The sequence below is a fragment of the Leptonychotes weddellii genome, chromosome 1, assembly GCF_054177405.1.
Source record: "Leptonychotes weddellii isolate Sample4059 chromosome 1, ASM5417740v2, whole genome shotgun sequence".
Taxonomy (NCBI): Eukaryota; Metazoa; Chordata; class Mammalia; order Carnivora; family Phocidae; genus Leptonychotes; species Leptonychotes weddellii.
Genome location: NC_138369.1, coordinates 55,165,441 through 55,181,576, shown reverse-complemented (window position 1 = coordinate 55,181,576; position 16,136 = coordinate 55,165,441). Strand labels below are relative to the sequence as shown.

The window sequence follows — 16,136 nt, the reverse complement described above, 5'->3', positions numbered from 1 at the left end:
GTTTCTCTGTACATTTTATTGAAGAAATCATTTCCTTCCACTAAACCAAAGGGCTAGCTTTGGGCATAACGTGTTTTCCTCAGTGGTCTGAACGTTTCAGTGAGGGCATCTCTAGAACCATTTGTAATTTAACCTTTGTGAATTTAACATGCATCCTGAGTATCAAGTGCACAAAAATCTTATTTAACAAAAAGCAAAAAAACCGATTAAGAAAAAAGTTTTTCAGAAAATATCTTTTTTTTTTTAGTTTTTTTTTTAATTTGACATTTGTATTTATAAACAAATACAACTTGTGGACCACTGATATTATTCCTGTGGAGATCTCTTCATAGTAAGTGAAATATCCCACTATCATCATTTCCTTTAGTTTGGTTTTACTCCCACTTTCAATCAAGTCATGGAATTAATTGTCTCAAGTATACATTATGAACTCAATACTTCGCTACTACTCAGCTCTTGTAGTTGGGAAGAGGTCAATTATGTTTATAATGTTCTGGCTGGATAATGGAATTGTTGAAACTTTACTACTTCTTTAAAAGAGTTGATCAAAGACATACTGACCTCTTCAGACTCATTAATCCAATAGTATTTTGAGGGAAGTTAAGCTGCCATAAGTCTTTGAATGAAAAAGTAAGGCACCTGCAAGTTGAAGATAACTCCCAAAAACGTATCTCAAGAGTATTTTTCAATTTTTGTGCAAAGGTCCTAAAGATTTATCGCATGATCTTCCAACAGTTTCATAAATAAGGCAGATATGGTTATGGGCTGTGATTCAGTAGCTGATGAAAATAAACTTTAAAAAAGTTATTAATATAACTTGTGAATTTTAATAGCAGAGAAAGATAAAAGTGTCACAGTAATTAAGTGCAGCATTCAAAGCTGTCACTTATATGCATTCTCAGATATAAAGGGCTCTTTTTTTTCTTTCTTTTAAGTAGAAAATAGTTTTGCCTAATGGGTTACAGAATTCTCTCCCACACCCCACTCCCAATCCAGGTGGCATCACATGCCCTTCTCAATGGTTGTCACGGAAGAGAGATCCCAGTGCATGCTGGGGAGACTGCAGATGAGCTCCTCCCAGAATCCCTATTTACACATAAATATCTTTCAGAAACCATCCTCCAGACAAAACATGTCTTTCTCAAATATATTGCTTTAGCAACGTAACTTGCCAAAGCCAGCAACATTGCATTGAATTAATCATAAAATAAGCTGAAATTCTTGCTGAAGGAAATAAGAGTTATATTTCAAATATTTCTGACTACAAAAATACACTCACTTTTTATTTGAGAACTAAATTGTTGTGTGCCTTGACTTACAACAACTTCATTCTCAAATAATAAATGTGCCTTACCTCAGGCTACCCAAATTCTCAAACTATATTGAAATTATTTTTCTAGAAAATCCTCAAATAATCTGCATATTTTGATTGTGGACCTAAATAAAAAAGCACACATGCACGTGCACACACACAAACACACACACCTTAGACACCAAGATACATTTGTAAAATATTCAAGAACGCTACTAATGTTAAAATAAATTTTGATTTTGCTAAAGTGTAAATACCAGGAAGTAGTTCTCTATAACTATTGTAACTTCGAGTAGGAAAAAACAAACAAAACCCCCAAAAAACCCTCTACGTAAATATGTCACTATTTGAACCTGTTTGAATGACTCCACTACTTACATAATCATTGGTAAGTGAAGCTGCTTTTATTACCTCAGTTTTTAAATCATGAAGACTCTAAATTAAAGGCCAGCTAAGAAAGACATTAGATGCCTGTAACTTAGTTTCCTTATGCTGGATTCTTTGCATCGCTTTTATAATTGACTTACTATACTTGACTTATTACCTTGTGTCCCTTGACAATCTGGGAAGTAGTAATGGTCATTTGGGAATCTGGAATTATACAGATGAAGACTCCCTAAAATGTTCTCTCTTTACGTAAGTGGAAAGGAAGATGTGTTACAATAGGTATTCAAGGAAGTTCATATTGTTATGTTATGTCCCTGTGTTTGCATTAATAAAAGATACAGTAATATCTTGTTAACACCTGATGGCCCCCAATGATCCTTGCTTCTCGGTATTCACAACCAAGGTTATTTTTTCTAGTACTTCCACATTGTACCAGTTTGATCTGTGTGTTCAACCAAATACAGCAGAAGGGAAGGTATGTCAGCTCCAAAATTAGGTTATAAAAGCCTGTAGCTTCCATCTTGGGCTCTCTTTATTTCTCTCTTGGATCACTTGCTCTGGGGAAGCCAGTTGCCGGGTCATAAAGATGCTCACTAGGCTTTGGAGAGGCCCACATAGTGGGAATTGAGATCTCCAGTAGCCCACTAGGAACTGAGGCCTGCCGAAAACCATGCAGGTGAGTTTGGAAGCAGACAACCACTCCATCAAGCCTTCAGAAGACCACAGCCCCAGCTGATGGCTTGACCGTAACCTCACGAAAGACTGTGAGCCAGACCTGGCCAGCTAAGCCACCCTCTAATTCCTGATCCCCAGAAACTGTGAGGCAAAAAGCATTTTGTGTGTTTGTTTTAAGCTGTCAAGTTTGGGGATAATCTGTTACGCAGCAATTAATAGCGAAACACAGGGAACACTAACCTTATGACAGCATTGTTTTTACAGAGCTGCAGGGCTAGGGAGAAAGCATTGGGCATCTTTTTTTTTTTTTCCCTCTGGGAAAGTGGCTTTTAACCTTGTAAGGGTGATGAAAACTTGTAAAACTATGATAAACAATCAAGATCTCTTCCTTAGAAAAATGTACCTACACTCAGGGACATAATATTTTGCAGATGATGTCGGGGACTTTATTTGATCTCTGAAGCCTTTCTAGGAGTATACTCTGGGTGCAGGATGCCAATTAAAAAACCCCAGCCCCAGGAGAAGATCAGGTGGAAAAGTAGTGCCAGAAACAGGCAGGTGCCCCACTTGAATTAATAACCCCGGGAGTGTTGGCCACCAGAGAGCCTTTCACAGCAGCTCACACCTCTACTCTACTCCTGCAGGGGGAAGAAGCCACAGTATTTCGAAGAAGGTTGCCAAATGATGCCATGGATTGGGAAGGCCATTGCAATAGCTTGGCATTTAAGCTTTGCCACACTTCAGTCTGCTTTCACTTTTCTTTTTTTTCTCAAGTAAGCTCCATGCCCAGCATGGAACCCAATTAAGGGCTCAAACTCATGACCCTGAGATCAAGACCTGAGCTGAGGTCAAGAATCAAATGCTCAACCAACTGAGCCACCCAGGTGCCCCCAGTCTGCTTTCACTGTTTTAAAAAATGTTAATTCAGCAGTTAGCTATCGAGGCTTGAAACAGCAATGCTTGCCTCGGATCTTTAACCTGGGGCCCAGGTTCCTTGCTGTTGATCTCCTTAGTAGGACTGTTGGGAAATGCAATGTGTACAGCGAGTCATGCTGGCCCTCTGTGGAGGGTCTCTGTGGACACGGGGATGCACACATGAACGGCAGCAGCACAGGAACATCCTCCTCATAGGCAAGCATCAAGGATGCTTTTCCTGTTGCCTAGCCTTGAGAGTCTGGCAATGTGGCGCAGCTTTGGGAAAAAAAAGCATAATGTTTGTATATTTATCTGGGTGATTAGTATTTGCTTTTCAACACAACTCATTTATAAATTTTATGACTTGCCAGAATGAGAATCAGAGGGAAATTGTGTGTGTGTGTGTGAGTGTGTGTGTGTGTGTGTGTGTGTGTGTGTGTGTAAGGCAGGGGGAGGGAAGGATGGGGAGAGAGAAAGCATAAAAAATAAACTGGCCTTCAGAAAACTTTCTCTCCATGAAGCTTATCGGACAGAAACACACTGCCTCCCTGTCCACTCGGGCCACCCCTATGCTACCATGAGTACAACAGAGCCTCTCCTTACTTCGTCCTTTTATCCAGGAAACACAATTAAAAGCCTACCATGTGTCAGGCTATCCTTTGCACCACCAATAACTTAATCATAAGAAAAGTCTAAGTAGCCCACACATATGCAGAATCTTCTAGGATTGCACGTGGGCAGTATCCTTCTACAGCTCCCTCTCTCAGACTCTGCTAACTCCAGAGCTCTGAGCCAGATTATTCAATCATTAAAGTTCTATTTTACTGTATCCAAGAAATGCAGTGAGGATCTAGAAGAGATCACAGAAACCTGTGTCAACATGAAAGAAACGCACTGTTGGTGGAATTTGAATTTCCTCTGCAGCTTCATGCTGAAGGATCCAGCACGAGCTGGAGGACCTGGGAAACTGGCTTGGGCCTGAAACCTCCAAGGTCAGAAGTCCTCCTCCACCCTAAGCGGTGGAGACTAGGTCTCTAGTCTGGCTCAGTAATGGCCTCCAGAGCAAATCCCAACGGGAGGTAGGATGGCCCACCTAACCCAGCCAAGCCACGGAAGGTCTGCACCAAGGAGCTGCCACCTCTACGGTTGCAAAGGGAAGAGCCCCCAACATCTTCGGAGGCTGCCAAATGATTCCATGGCATGGAGAAGCTACGGCCCTCGCTTGCCCTTTTAGCTTTCTTGCATTTAGATCCAGCTGTTTTAAATCACTTTTTCATTTTTATTTAGTTTAATCGCATTTTATTTTGGCCACAGTGGGTAAAAGGATAGAAAAATCCCCACCACATTTTCTTTGCTGGGATTTGAACAAAAGAAATCATTTTATGATTATTGCCTTGTGACAAACTGCTCACAGACCTAATTTGATGTGAAACTGAGGGGGAAGATGAGTATTATCACTTAACTTTGATGTAACAAAATGCCTCTGCTTGCTAAGAAAGCAGAAAACTCCATGTTTATGTATGTGATTAACAGATTCTCTTTCTTTTCTATATGTCTTTCTTCTGCACCACGTTAGTGTTAGCAGGACAACACTTGGCTGTCTGCAGGCTAATTTGGATGTGAAGGCACTTTTTCAAATCTGACAACCTCACTGGGTCCATTTTAGTGACCAAAATCACGCCTCTATTCCCCCTTAGGTCACGTCCTAGGAACACACACAACCCTTGGCTACTTTTCCGTCACTTCCCTGAACCAGGTCCTCTTCCAGAAACACCTCTGGTGAGCTGCCATTGGATTTGTCCCTGGCTCCAGCCTCCTGAGTCCTACCAGCTGGCTGTCTGGGGAAGGACCGCACTAAAGAGGCAATTAAAACAACTACTCACATCGTGTGCAAATATTCTCTCCCTCACTCTCTGATATTCCTCTTCTCTCTCTTCAATTGATTTACTTCGTCTGTCATCTCTAAAGGGATGCATTCTGTTTTGCTGAACAGAAAAAAGAAATCAGTACGGTTATCCAAGTTGAGCTGCTGGAAATCTGCAGTTAAGCAACTGTCAGCTGAGAATAATAAATGTTCATTTAAATAAATGGAGCATGAAGAGTCTCATTCCCTCTGGTCCCTAAGGAGGCAGTGCTGGCATGTGTGGTGTGCTGTGTGTGTGCATGACACGCAGTGGCAGGTGTCTACTGCTCCCGCTGGTCTCCCCACTGGATGCAGGGAGTACAGCTGTTTCCAGAACGAAAGCACCTGGACGTGTGTCAGGTGTTCGGCCAGCTCAGCTATGACGTGGGTCACAGGGAGGGACTCTGTCTCCTTTGCTAGCCCGTGTGCTTTGGAGTCCTTAGACAAAGGAGGAATGCTGAGGAAGTGGCTAGTTCAAGGCGGCTAAGGGAAGAAACGGCTCTGAAAACCTGGGCACTAGAGACACAGAAAAAGGGAACCGAGCAAGTAATGGGCAGAAAGGAAACTGGACTTGATGTCTCCAGTCCTAATTTGTGTTTCTTCTTTACTCAATGACTGATCCTGTGCCCTGCGTTTTTGCATAGAAGGTAGAAGCTAAATTTGAAAAGCCTGTTTGTTGATTGAGGTCAATGCCAAGGAATCTAAAGTAACAATCCAAAGAACCCAGCATGAGGACTGTTCTTCAGCCTTGCATCTGCACCGCTGCCTGCATCTCAACGACCCTCCCATCGTCTTCTTGCCATTCCTCACAAAATGCTCTGCATTAACCACGTTCATCCATCCATTCAACAAATGCCCACTAAGTACATGACACAGGCATGTGGCTCGGAGTCAACGGGAGCTACTTGTCACTTGATGGTGGTAGCGGTGGGGGTAGGAAGAAATGAGATACAAATGACGAACAGGTTTTTTTAAAAAAAGTGCGTCAGAGATGCACGTACTGGCTTCCAGTGACTCACTGAGAGCCATTAAAGTAATAACTTCAGCAAGATGCATATTGTCTTACCTTTAAGAATTCTAAAGCAAAGTCTATTTTCAAAAAATCTATTTTGATTGTCAGAGACACAAAGTGTAATTGTAATGGCATTATATAACTCCCTACTGTTCTAATTATTGTTTAACATTTGTTTTCTTTTGCCATGCACTTAGTTTTCTTCCTAATCACCCAGGATGCCACCCCCCACCCCCAATCTGGAGAAGAGGTTTAGCAAAGTCTCTCTACCCTTGCCAAGGAACCATAAATAAGGCTACTCTAGGACAATGTAATGTTTTGTCACAAGCAAAATACACAAAAAGGATAAAGTTCTGCTACAGTGCATGCAAAACAAGCACACGGTTTACATGGACAGTAGAACGTGGGAAGGAGGAGCGGGGAGACTAAAACATGAACTCGATTCTTTTCTGTGAAGACTTATTTTAGGAGAGTTGCAAAATCCACCTGTCCTCACCATAACAAGGTTTGTTCTTTACAGCTACACCAGTTGGTCATCGGTCCATATTGAGAATCCAGCTCAATTTGTGCACAACTGAAGGACAAAGCTGTAGGAGTGGAAGGACTGCCATAGTTACACAGACATCTGGAAATGTGATGACAAAGCTTTCCCCGACAGCTCCGGCTGGTGGCATCCCAACCCGCCCAACACATGCAGCAGGAACTGCGCCAAGCACCACCCATGCAGCCCAACACAGAGCCATTGCTGAAGCAATCAGGACATGTTCTCTTGGCTACCCACTGAATGCCAGAGGGGGAGGCGAGGGGGCAAGGAGGTTGGAAAGAGGACAGTCAGTATCTGAGGCGGGGCGGTGGGGGGAATGGGGAGCTGGGGGAGGGAGAAGGGGACAACAGGACGACAAGAACATAAGTCAGCCCACCTTCAAAAACAACAATGTCAGCCACTCTCAAACTTGAGAACCAACCTGATTGTCTTCTTTATCAATACTAGAGTTATCTCGCTTCAAGATAAACCGCTTCTGGGATTCTTCACCTTTTTCATCTTTTAAATGTTCACAAAACCTTTGCTCTGGTCTGCCAGCAAAGTAAAACATATCAATAAAAAAGTTTTCCCCCCTGTTTAAAGTTATTTTCTTAGTGCTGTTTTTCCCCCACAGTGGCATTCAACTTAAAAAAAAAAAAAAAAAAAAAGAAGTTACGCATGGTTTTGACACTAGAATTGCCGGCATTATACAGATAGGTAATAATATGTCACTTCCCAGGTTTTGTTAGAATACCTTTTGTTGTTTGGAATTAGGAGCCTTGTTTGCTAAATGCTTCTCACCATGGCTGAAGTTAAAAAAACATTTTAAAGGCCTGAACATATATAGCGTATAGATGTTTTCTTTCATTATTTTGACCTCCACCGCTCCTGAATTCAATCAAGTTCACAGCCACATTGTCAAACAAATGCACATGTTTAGAACTTGGGCAGGCCATATTAATTCACCAATGTCTGCAGACTAGGGGGACAGCTCCTGTTATATCGTCCCACTCAAGTGCCATCAGAATCCATAGCGAGAGAGGATCATCTATAAATTCTTTCCATCTTTCTCAATGACAAATGCTCTGGAATCTGGCTCCTGTAGACTCTGACATCCTTGACCATGTCTTGTAAATCAGTTCAGTAATTGGGGAAACAGGACACATTTAGTTTAAACAACTTAATGGCTGATTAGCATGGGGGAAATGCTCCAAGCAGTTACACACTATTGATTAGTCAATTGATTTTTTAGGTCCTCTTAATCATTTTGTATTATTACTGGAAAGGGCTCCACGTTCTTGTTAATTTCCCACACTCATCACTGCATGCCACAGAACTCAATGAATGGCTCGGGCATGGGTTCACTCCCAGGGGAAGTGCTAAAATGTTTGTCCCGGGTTTAGAAGTTGTTATTGATGACTCTCATTAAAGCATCTCTGTCATGTCTGATGTATTACTTCTGAAGCCCAGTGGGTTTTCTATCTCTACTGGGTTCATTACGCATTCTGTATTGGAAAGCCACTTCTCAGTGTCTGTTGTTTAATATAGGTGACCAGTAATTAAGGGAATCTCATAATTTCCTTCTAGCTCCCAAATAAGCAAACAGCACGTTGAAAACAAAGGAGTCGTTTAAGTGTATAGTTCAAATCTTGACAAGATGCATCCTTTACTCAAATACGTGTACACAGATTATACTGATCTGTGAGCAGACACTAACAGAAAATTGGAATAATACCAGTTACGGCTTCCAGAACTGTGTATGATTTTTGCAAAATGGTATCATTGTCATACTCAATCCTTACACTAAAACTCTGATGTAGGAGGAACAAATATTTCATGCTTCTTTTACAGATAAAGAAACCATCCCTCCGTGATCCTTTTGACTCCCAAGTTTATAGATTTTGCCAGCAAGCCACAGGCATCAAACAGCCTATTCACATCCTTGCAGAGATGTGATTCAGTCTCTCTGCTTCCACAGCACACAGCAGGCCAGAGGCCCTCCAGCCTCACAAGGAAGAACAAAAACCCTGCATGACATCACCCGAAAGATCAATGGAGATGTTTTCCACCAAAATTAAAATGTAAAATATGATACAACAAACAATCTGCAAGTGCAAATATGGCATTTGAAAATGAGAACACTAAGGGAACAAAGTAAACTTGCACTTTATGGTGAAAAGGCCATTTCCAGTGGAGAAATTAAACGTGTCTTGTGTTGCATGCTTATAGCACACTTCTTATTCCACTGGATAGTCTTATAATGTTAGTGTGAGTATGGGCAGGCCACTGTAAATGATAACAATTCTCCAGGAATTTTTTTAAAGCCTCTTAATGTTTTCAGCCAATACTTAGATGTTACCTTTTTTTTTTCTTTTTTTTAATGTAGCAAGTGAAATTGGGATATCAACTTAGATACAAATGCTGATTGTGTCAATGCTAAGTAAGTCTCTCTGAATGTACTTAAACTCCATAGTCTGGTGAATTCTAGTAGATAAAATGCTTTGCTTGCTGCTAAGTTTACAGATCTATTTCTTATATTTGTTGCTAATAGTCTGTAACTGTTCATTTAGATATAAAGTGGTTTGGAAATGTGAACTTTTTGATTCACGAGCAGAAGGTGAATTTGCTTTAGGCTAACTTCTTTAAGAAGAAAACCGCTTTGAGATTTCAGCATACTAACCAGGGTGAGAATGCGAGCTCCCTGTTGGTAGAGACCTTGCTTTTTAAAGACTTAATTCTTAGTGCCTAGAACGGTGCCTGGAATATGGGAAGCATTTGGTTGAATAAATAAATTAACCAATGTATGAACAAATGAAAATTTAATAGAGCTGTTTATAAATCACTGTATTTTAGAGACAGATCAAAGAGTCACTGAATAAGATATGCAGTCATAAATTTTTAAATTATAAAATGACAAGAGAGAGTTTGGTTAGTAGAATCATAAATTCAAATTTAGAACATGAGGAAGATCTTTAAAAATCAAATTTATGGGGCGCCTGAGTGGCTCAGTTGGTTAAGCGACTGCCTTCGGCTCAGGTCATGATCCTGGAGTCCCTGGATCGAGTCCCGCATCGGGCTCCCTGCTCGGCAGGGAGTCTGCTTCTCCCTCTGACCCTCCCCCCTCTGCTGCTTTCTGTCTCTCATTCTCTCTGTCTCAAATAAATAAATAAAATCTTCAAAAAATAAATAAATAAATAAAATAAAATAAAAATCAAATTTATGTTTTGGTTCAAGTTGACAAAAAAGGATCATGTTACTTTTAAAAAGTTTTTAAAATTTGAGGGCCTTTTGGGAAAAGAGGTGGAAATGAGAATCTCAGTTTTTTTGTTTTTTTTTTAGTTTTGGAACTTCTCAGTTTAAAGTGTTATAGCTACAAGAGCTGTTCAAACATTATTTTTGAAATTTCATTTGCATTTCCTCATAGTGCTGGCTTATTTGGTTTTCATAGCAGAACTTATTTAGGAAAAATACATCTATCACATAAGAAAAGAATAGTCAAAGGAGCTTGTTCTAATCAATAATGTAAATGTGATTCAGAGCAAAAGTATTTCTTGTTCTGATACATATTATGCAAAGTGCATTCTCCATAATAGCTTTTCAAAAATATCTTGTTTAAATTTTTTTTCAGACTTTAGAACCTAATAGTCGAAATTATTAGTTCCTTCATGATTTTCCAGAACTATTTTAAGTGATTACAAAATAACCACTTGAAGTTTGTGTAAAACGGGGCGGGGGGGGGCTAATAAGATTGTTCCAGGTTGATTTTATCGGGAATTATCTATTACTCTAGAGTTAAAGGACAATTTGCAGTTTAAACTCAGGCAAACTAAAGTATACAACTGAAGTTTTGCATGTGATTGAACTACAAATTACTGGTAATGCACCATTATATTAGAGCTTTTAAAAATCCTTTTTACCACAAGTTTAACATCATAGCAATGTTATTTCTTAGCCATAAAAATGAATGGAGCTGAAGTAATATATTATGGACCTTTGTTTAAAATGGGAATGAATAACTTTCGGGGTATCAATATGAGGATGTAACTCTAAGACAAACTCCTCCAAGCTGCAAAATGTCATGGTATTTATTAAATTAATGATAACTAGAGTTGATTACATACATATCTCCTAGTCATGCATGACACATGTCTAATTGCTTTTTCCTGATGGACAATAGTCCATGAGGTATTATTTCTAGCTTTCTCTCTATCATCATCAAGAAGCAGAGAAAAGGGATTTAATGTTTCTTCTTGATGAAAAGACAGTTTCTTCTTCTTTTTTTTTTTTTAAAGATTTTATTTATTTATTTGACAGAGAGAGACACAGCGAGAGAGGAAACACAAGCAGGGGGAGTGGGAGAGGGAGAAGCAGGCTTCCCGCAGAGCAGGGAGCCCGATGCGGGGCTCAATCCCAGGACCCTGGGATCATGACCTGAGCCGAAGGCAGACGCTTAACGACTGAGCCACCCAGGCGCCCGATAGTTTCTTCTTCTTAAGGCAAAATCTGTAGTAGGTATGTATTGTAAAACTCATTGTTCGTGTGTGGTAAACAGTACTGACATTTCCAGTCAGTGTCTTGGTATCTCCAAACAAACCTCTGAAAAATCAGAATTAAGTCCTCATTGTTCCTCATTAGACACGACTCAGGAACTGAGAGGCAGTGTGGCTGAGTGAAACCCTGAGTAATACATTCAAACTCTGTCTTCTAGTCAATCTGTTACAATTTTAGGGTTTTTTTTTTTTCTCCTTGAAACTTAAAATAAATGAACACTCATTATTATTTTAAAAATCTTTTTCATCTAGAAATATTTTCACCACCAATTTCTTGAGACCAAATTTATTAGATTTCTTCCAAATAGTTAAGCCTAATCCCCCCATTCCCCACATATACACAGATGAAAAATTCAATTCTACTAAATATGGATAGGCTCAAACGGATGCCTTTGAATTTCATACTGAATAACTGAAAGACAGTCATCAATATGCATAAGTATCTTAACAAAGAAAGGTTTCTGTGCACAACAGGATACAATATTTTGATGGTCTAAGACAACTATCAAAAATATTTTAATAGTCGAACATATTAGGGGAGTCTAAGAAGCACTGTTCCCTTAGTACTTTTAAGTCAATTAAAATATTTATAGCTGTCTTTAATTTAAAAAATAAAGTCCTACATTCTTCTTCAAGTATTTTGCAACATCCCCTACCATTTGGTCATTTTATACCATTTCATTGTCTTTTAAATGAGACCACATCTTACAAACCCCATATATGCAGTGCTAAGTACCCAGCTTCCTTTATTCACATCTTTCAAATTCACGTTCTCAATTTTCTATACCTTTGACAAAATCATTTTATTCTTCTCTGTCTCGATTGTACTGTACATATAAACAGAGACATGCAAGCTAACATGGGACTTGACCTTGACCCTCCTTTAACATAAGGCTATTCATGAGCGACAACAACGTTAAGCAGAATGCCCAAAACAACAAAGGTCTATAAGGCATCTCCTCGTATTGGTGCCAGTACCCTGGAAAGCAGGCTATTTGCATTAAAAGAGCCTTATAATTGTCAGTCCACCTTGACAAAGGGATTCCATTTCCAAGAATGAAGCCAAATAAAATAGTAACACATGGATACACAGTGTCATTGTTCAAGACAGGGAAACAGTGGAAATCCAGGTGGCCTGATTAAGTAGCTTAAAATATCTCCGTATGTAATATGCAGCTCTATAAAATGATATCCAAGGCTACCAACATAGAAAAGTGATGTCTAAGAGGATATACTATAATCACATTTATGTTGAAAGTATAATATCTAATAAGAATAATGACAGTAATTGTCTCTGGATGGTAGAGTAATGGGCAACTTTTACTTCTAACTTTTTATATATTTGTGATTACTATAATAAATAGCATTTTATAACAACAAATAATAAATGCTATAGGTTTAGAAATATATGAAACCAATTCAACAACCTACAAGTGGCTTGTATATAATCATTGAATTGTGGACAATTAAAATATTCATATCTTTTGAATATTTTCTTTCATGTCCTATATTATTTTATGATCTAAAGTGGATATTTAGTTGTTTAATTTTGTCAGAAAAATCACCCTTTTTATTGCTGTATCCTTGTTGATCAAGATGCATAGAGACTTGCATTTACTAATGATACTGTGATGATAATAACTAAGTGATAGTGTTTAATCTCAAGATCTTTTTCTTCCTCTTTAAAGGGAGAATTCAAATAATAATGATACAGAAAAAAGATAAGATGGATGAGGGGGAAAAAAAAGGAGAAATTATGAAATTTGAAAAAGAGAAAGAAATCCTATGCATTAAGACCTAGAAGTTTATATTCTGTGTTTGTGAATTTGGCTATTTCTGAACAGTACTGAGCATGGTATTGCTAACAATACCAAGGAGTCACACACATCAGATGGATACACTTAGCCTAACAAAACAAGCATGTTTCTGCAAGTTTACCTATAAATTGAGAATTTCCACAAATGAAAAAAAGCTTTTTTAAAAAGGGCTAGATTATCACTGAACTTTTCTTTCTTTAAGTTCTCCATCCTTCCATTTCAATATTACATGAACAGTAAAAGGCAGTAGCATTAATATACGCAATGACCAAAGCTCCATTCCCCCCAAAGCAAAATGCATTTGAATAATCCAATAGCTTTATATAAAATGGATGTGAACTAGCATACTAAATTTAACATAGCAGTAGTTATAATAATTAAACTAAGTTTTAAACAATTCACATATAAATACTGATAAGTGGGCCCAACAAAAGTTTGTCTTTTCAAAACATGCATTGTGGTGTCTTTTCAGCTCTGCACCTTACTAAATGTGTGCTTTTTGCAATTTACTTCACATCCCTAAGACAGAGATGTTGTTTGGTTATTCTGTTGTAAAAACGGAAAGCAATAATAATTCTTATCTGAGAGTGTTTGGGAGGATCAAGGAGATACCAGATAATGCAAGTTATGTGTCCAGCCCAAGGCCAGGCACGAGTAAATACTCAGTAGACGTTATAAGCCATCATTACCATTGTTCGTGTCTTTCTGAGAGGTCAAAATCTTAAGGTACCCCCAACGACTATTGAACCGACATTTACATTAATGTTAATTTTAATTAGGATAAATCCAATCTGCACTATAATATTCAAATAATGGTTTGATTCATGAGTTCCAAATGAAGCAGTAACAATTGTCTGAAAGTAATGTTTTCTTTGGAAACTGCTGAATGTGATTATTGTTTCTTGGCATGAAAAGCTTTTTGCTTACACGTTACAATGCTGTGTATAAAAACATTCCATTTAAGCTTATATGCAAATATAGTATTTTACTTGCTGAGAAGGTCCAGAGTGATCAATGTGCTTTAACTGATAATGACTAAATATTTTTTGTAGGTGTAAGGAAATGCTGGTTTTTTTTTTTTTTTTCATTTTCCTGGTTTAAAGGGCAGACAGGTGGGAAGCGAGGGCTATGCTCCCCTGGGAACGCTGTGGTATCTAGAAAGGCTGGGAGGTTGAAAGGAGTATAGCTGTGGGGTAAAATGTGTTAGGAACGCATCCACTTCCCGAGGTAGATTCCAGTTTATTGTTTGAAGATTGGTACCAATCATTACAATCTAGCATTTAAGTATGCGATTCAATGGAAACCAGACAACTTTGACCAGTAAAACACAACTTCTCTTTCTACTGTATGGCCAATTCTATCTTCCCTAAAGCTGTGATAACATGCTCATGGCCTCTCCACTCTCAGAAATCTTAAGATCAACAAGACACAAGAACTACATCAAGAAGACCAGCTCTTCATTAGATATAGCCAGACCTGTATCTTCAAGTATGCCTGAAAACTTTCCCCGAGGCACAAGGACTGAAGTGACTGCCAACCGTAAAGGTGGATCTAGAAGCAAGAAAGGGAGAACTCTGCAACTGGGTCTCATTCTGCTGCCTACAGCGAGCAAAGCACCAAGTTCTAGTAATATCGTTTCCTCCAAAACCATCGCACATTTGGGATAATACCGCATGCAGTATATGTGTGTACAGTGAACCCTTCTCCAGCGGTCCCAACCCTTATGAGACAGATCATATATTTACACACACACACACTCAGGTGTGTGGGCATGCACACACAGACACACAGTACTGATGAAAATTATCTTGGTTCCTTAACTATAAACAGAAGATGGACATGTTTTATAGCCTATAGTTCTTTTGTTCAAAGCATGACACTGAACACGAGACAACCTTTTCACTTGGCACCATCTAAGAACCTGGAACTGCGTTTGGTCTTACTTCAACATATGTCGGGACAGTTTTTAACCCAGTGTGTTCTGGAATTTTGTTGGCATCACAGTTTTAACACCCACCTTGATATTACCATTGTTTCATTGAGTTCCTTGCTCAACTTTAAAAAATAACAAAATGCAAATTAGAATTTTGTAAGGAAACCAAGGGAATTTGGTTTCCTTCTTGCTTTTTCATCATTTCAGAGTATTGGTTCTATTCACATTAGTGCTTGTTTCCCTGACCTGAGGAGAAGGGTCATGGCTGAGGCAGGAACAGCAGATTTCAGTCTTGGATTTTCTGTGAGTTGACTAAGTAAGATCAAGACACAAATCTCTTTTTGCTCCTGTAAAATGGTTTAGCTTTATCTACCTTGAACATTGTGAGCTAAATAGAGTATTTATTTATTTAAAAGAATTATCACTCCATGGGAAAGCCCTTTTAAGAGAAAGCTACATTAAAGATCCTAATGTGATAGAAGGAGCATGCATGTTTCATTTCCACAATTAAGGGGTAAATCATCCATGCAACACTCCAGGGGCCATAAATAATTTCAAGTGGGGAAAGGAACACAACAAACTTACTTTCTTTCCTCACGATACATTTTTGAGACTTACCTATCTCATCTACAGGATGCGATCTCTGAGGCATTTGAGAATAATAATATAAGAAAATGCAGCATTTGTGAGAAATGATACAGAGTTTGACCAATATTAACAAATCAGTCTTACTTTGAGCCTGAGTATTGATTAAAGGACTAGGTTGTCAGTTCAGTAAATAAAGCTTCATGGCTTTGCTGAGAGCAATGTGATTCTTAGTTAGGTTTCTGATCTTTGGCTTCAAGTCAGATGCTTTTCAAGGCTATTCCTATGAAAAAATGCAGAGTAAATTTACCATGTTTAGAAATAACAAGATGCCAACCAACCACTCATAGATTTCCAAGAGGCACTTAAATAAATTGATGTCTAATCTTCTTCAGAGGATCATTAAGCAAGCAGCAGTATCGGGATGCTACTCAGTTTACTGAGGGTGCTATTCACATGCCCAGCCAAAGAAAAGGAAATAGAACACATGTGGGAAGGAAAGCTTGGGGTTTTAGTTAGTTAGT

The 16,136-nt window shown here is 38.8% G+C and overlaps 1 protein-coding gene across 25 annotated transcripts in view; it reads right to left on the bottom strand.

Moving 5' to 3' along the window:
* ARPP21 (cAMP regulated phosphoprotein 21) overlaps nt 1-16,136 on the bottom strand; it is a 154,644-nt gene that overhangs the window by 79,837 nt on the left and 58,671 nt on the right. For 16 of the 25 annotated variants that reach the window (XM_031024148.2, XM_081824054.1, XM_081823985.1 and 13 more), the window contains exons 10-11: nt 7,170-7,278; nt 5,173-5,274 (exon numbers count right to left, since the gene is read on the bottom strand). The exons of 3 other annotated variants lie outside the window; for them this stretch is intronic. In XM_031024148.2, coding sequence (XP_030880008.2) covers nt 5,173-5,274; nt 7,170-7,278 — 211 coding nt within the window. The remainder of the gene's footprint in view (nt 1-5,172; nt 5,275-7,169; nt 7,279-16,136) is intronic. 6 more of the 25 variants (XM_081824045.1, XM_081824071.1, XM_081824028.1 and 3 more) reach the window with 1 other exon arrangement.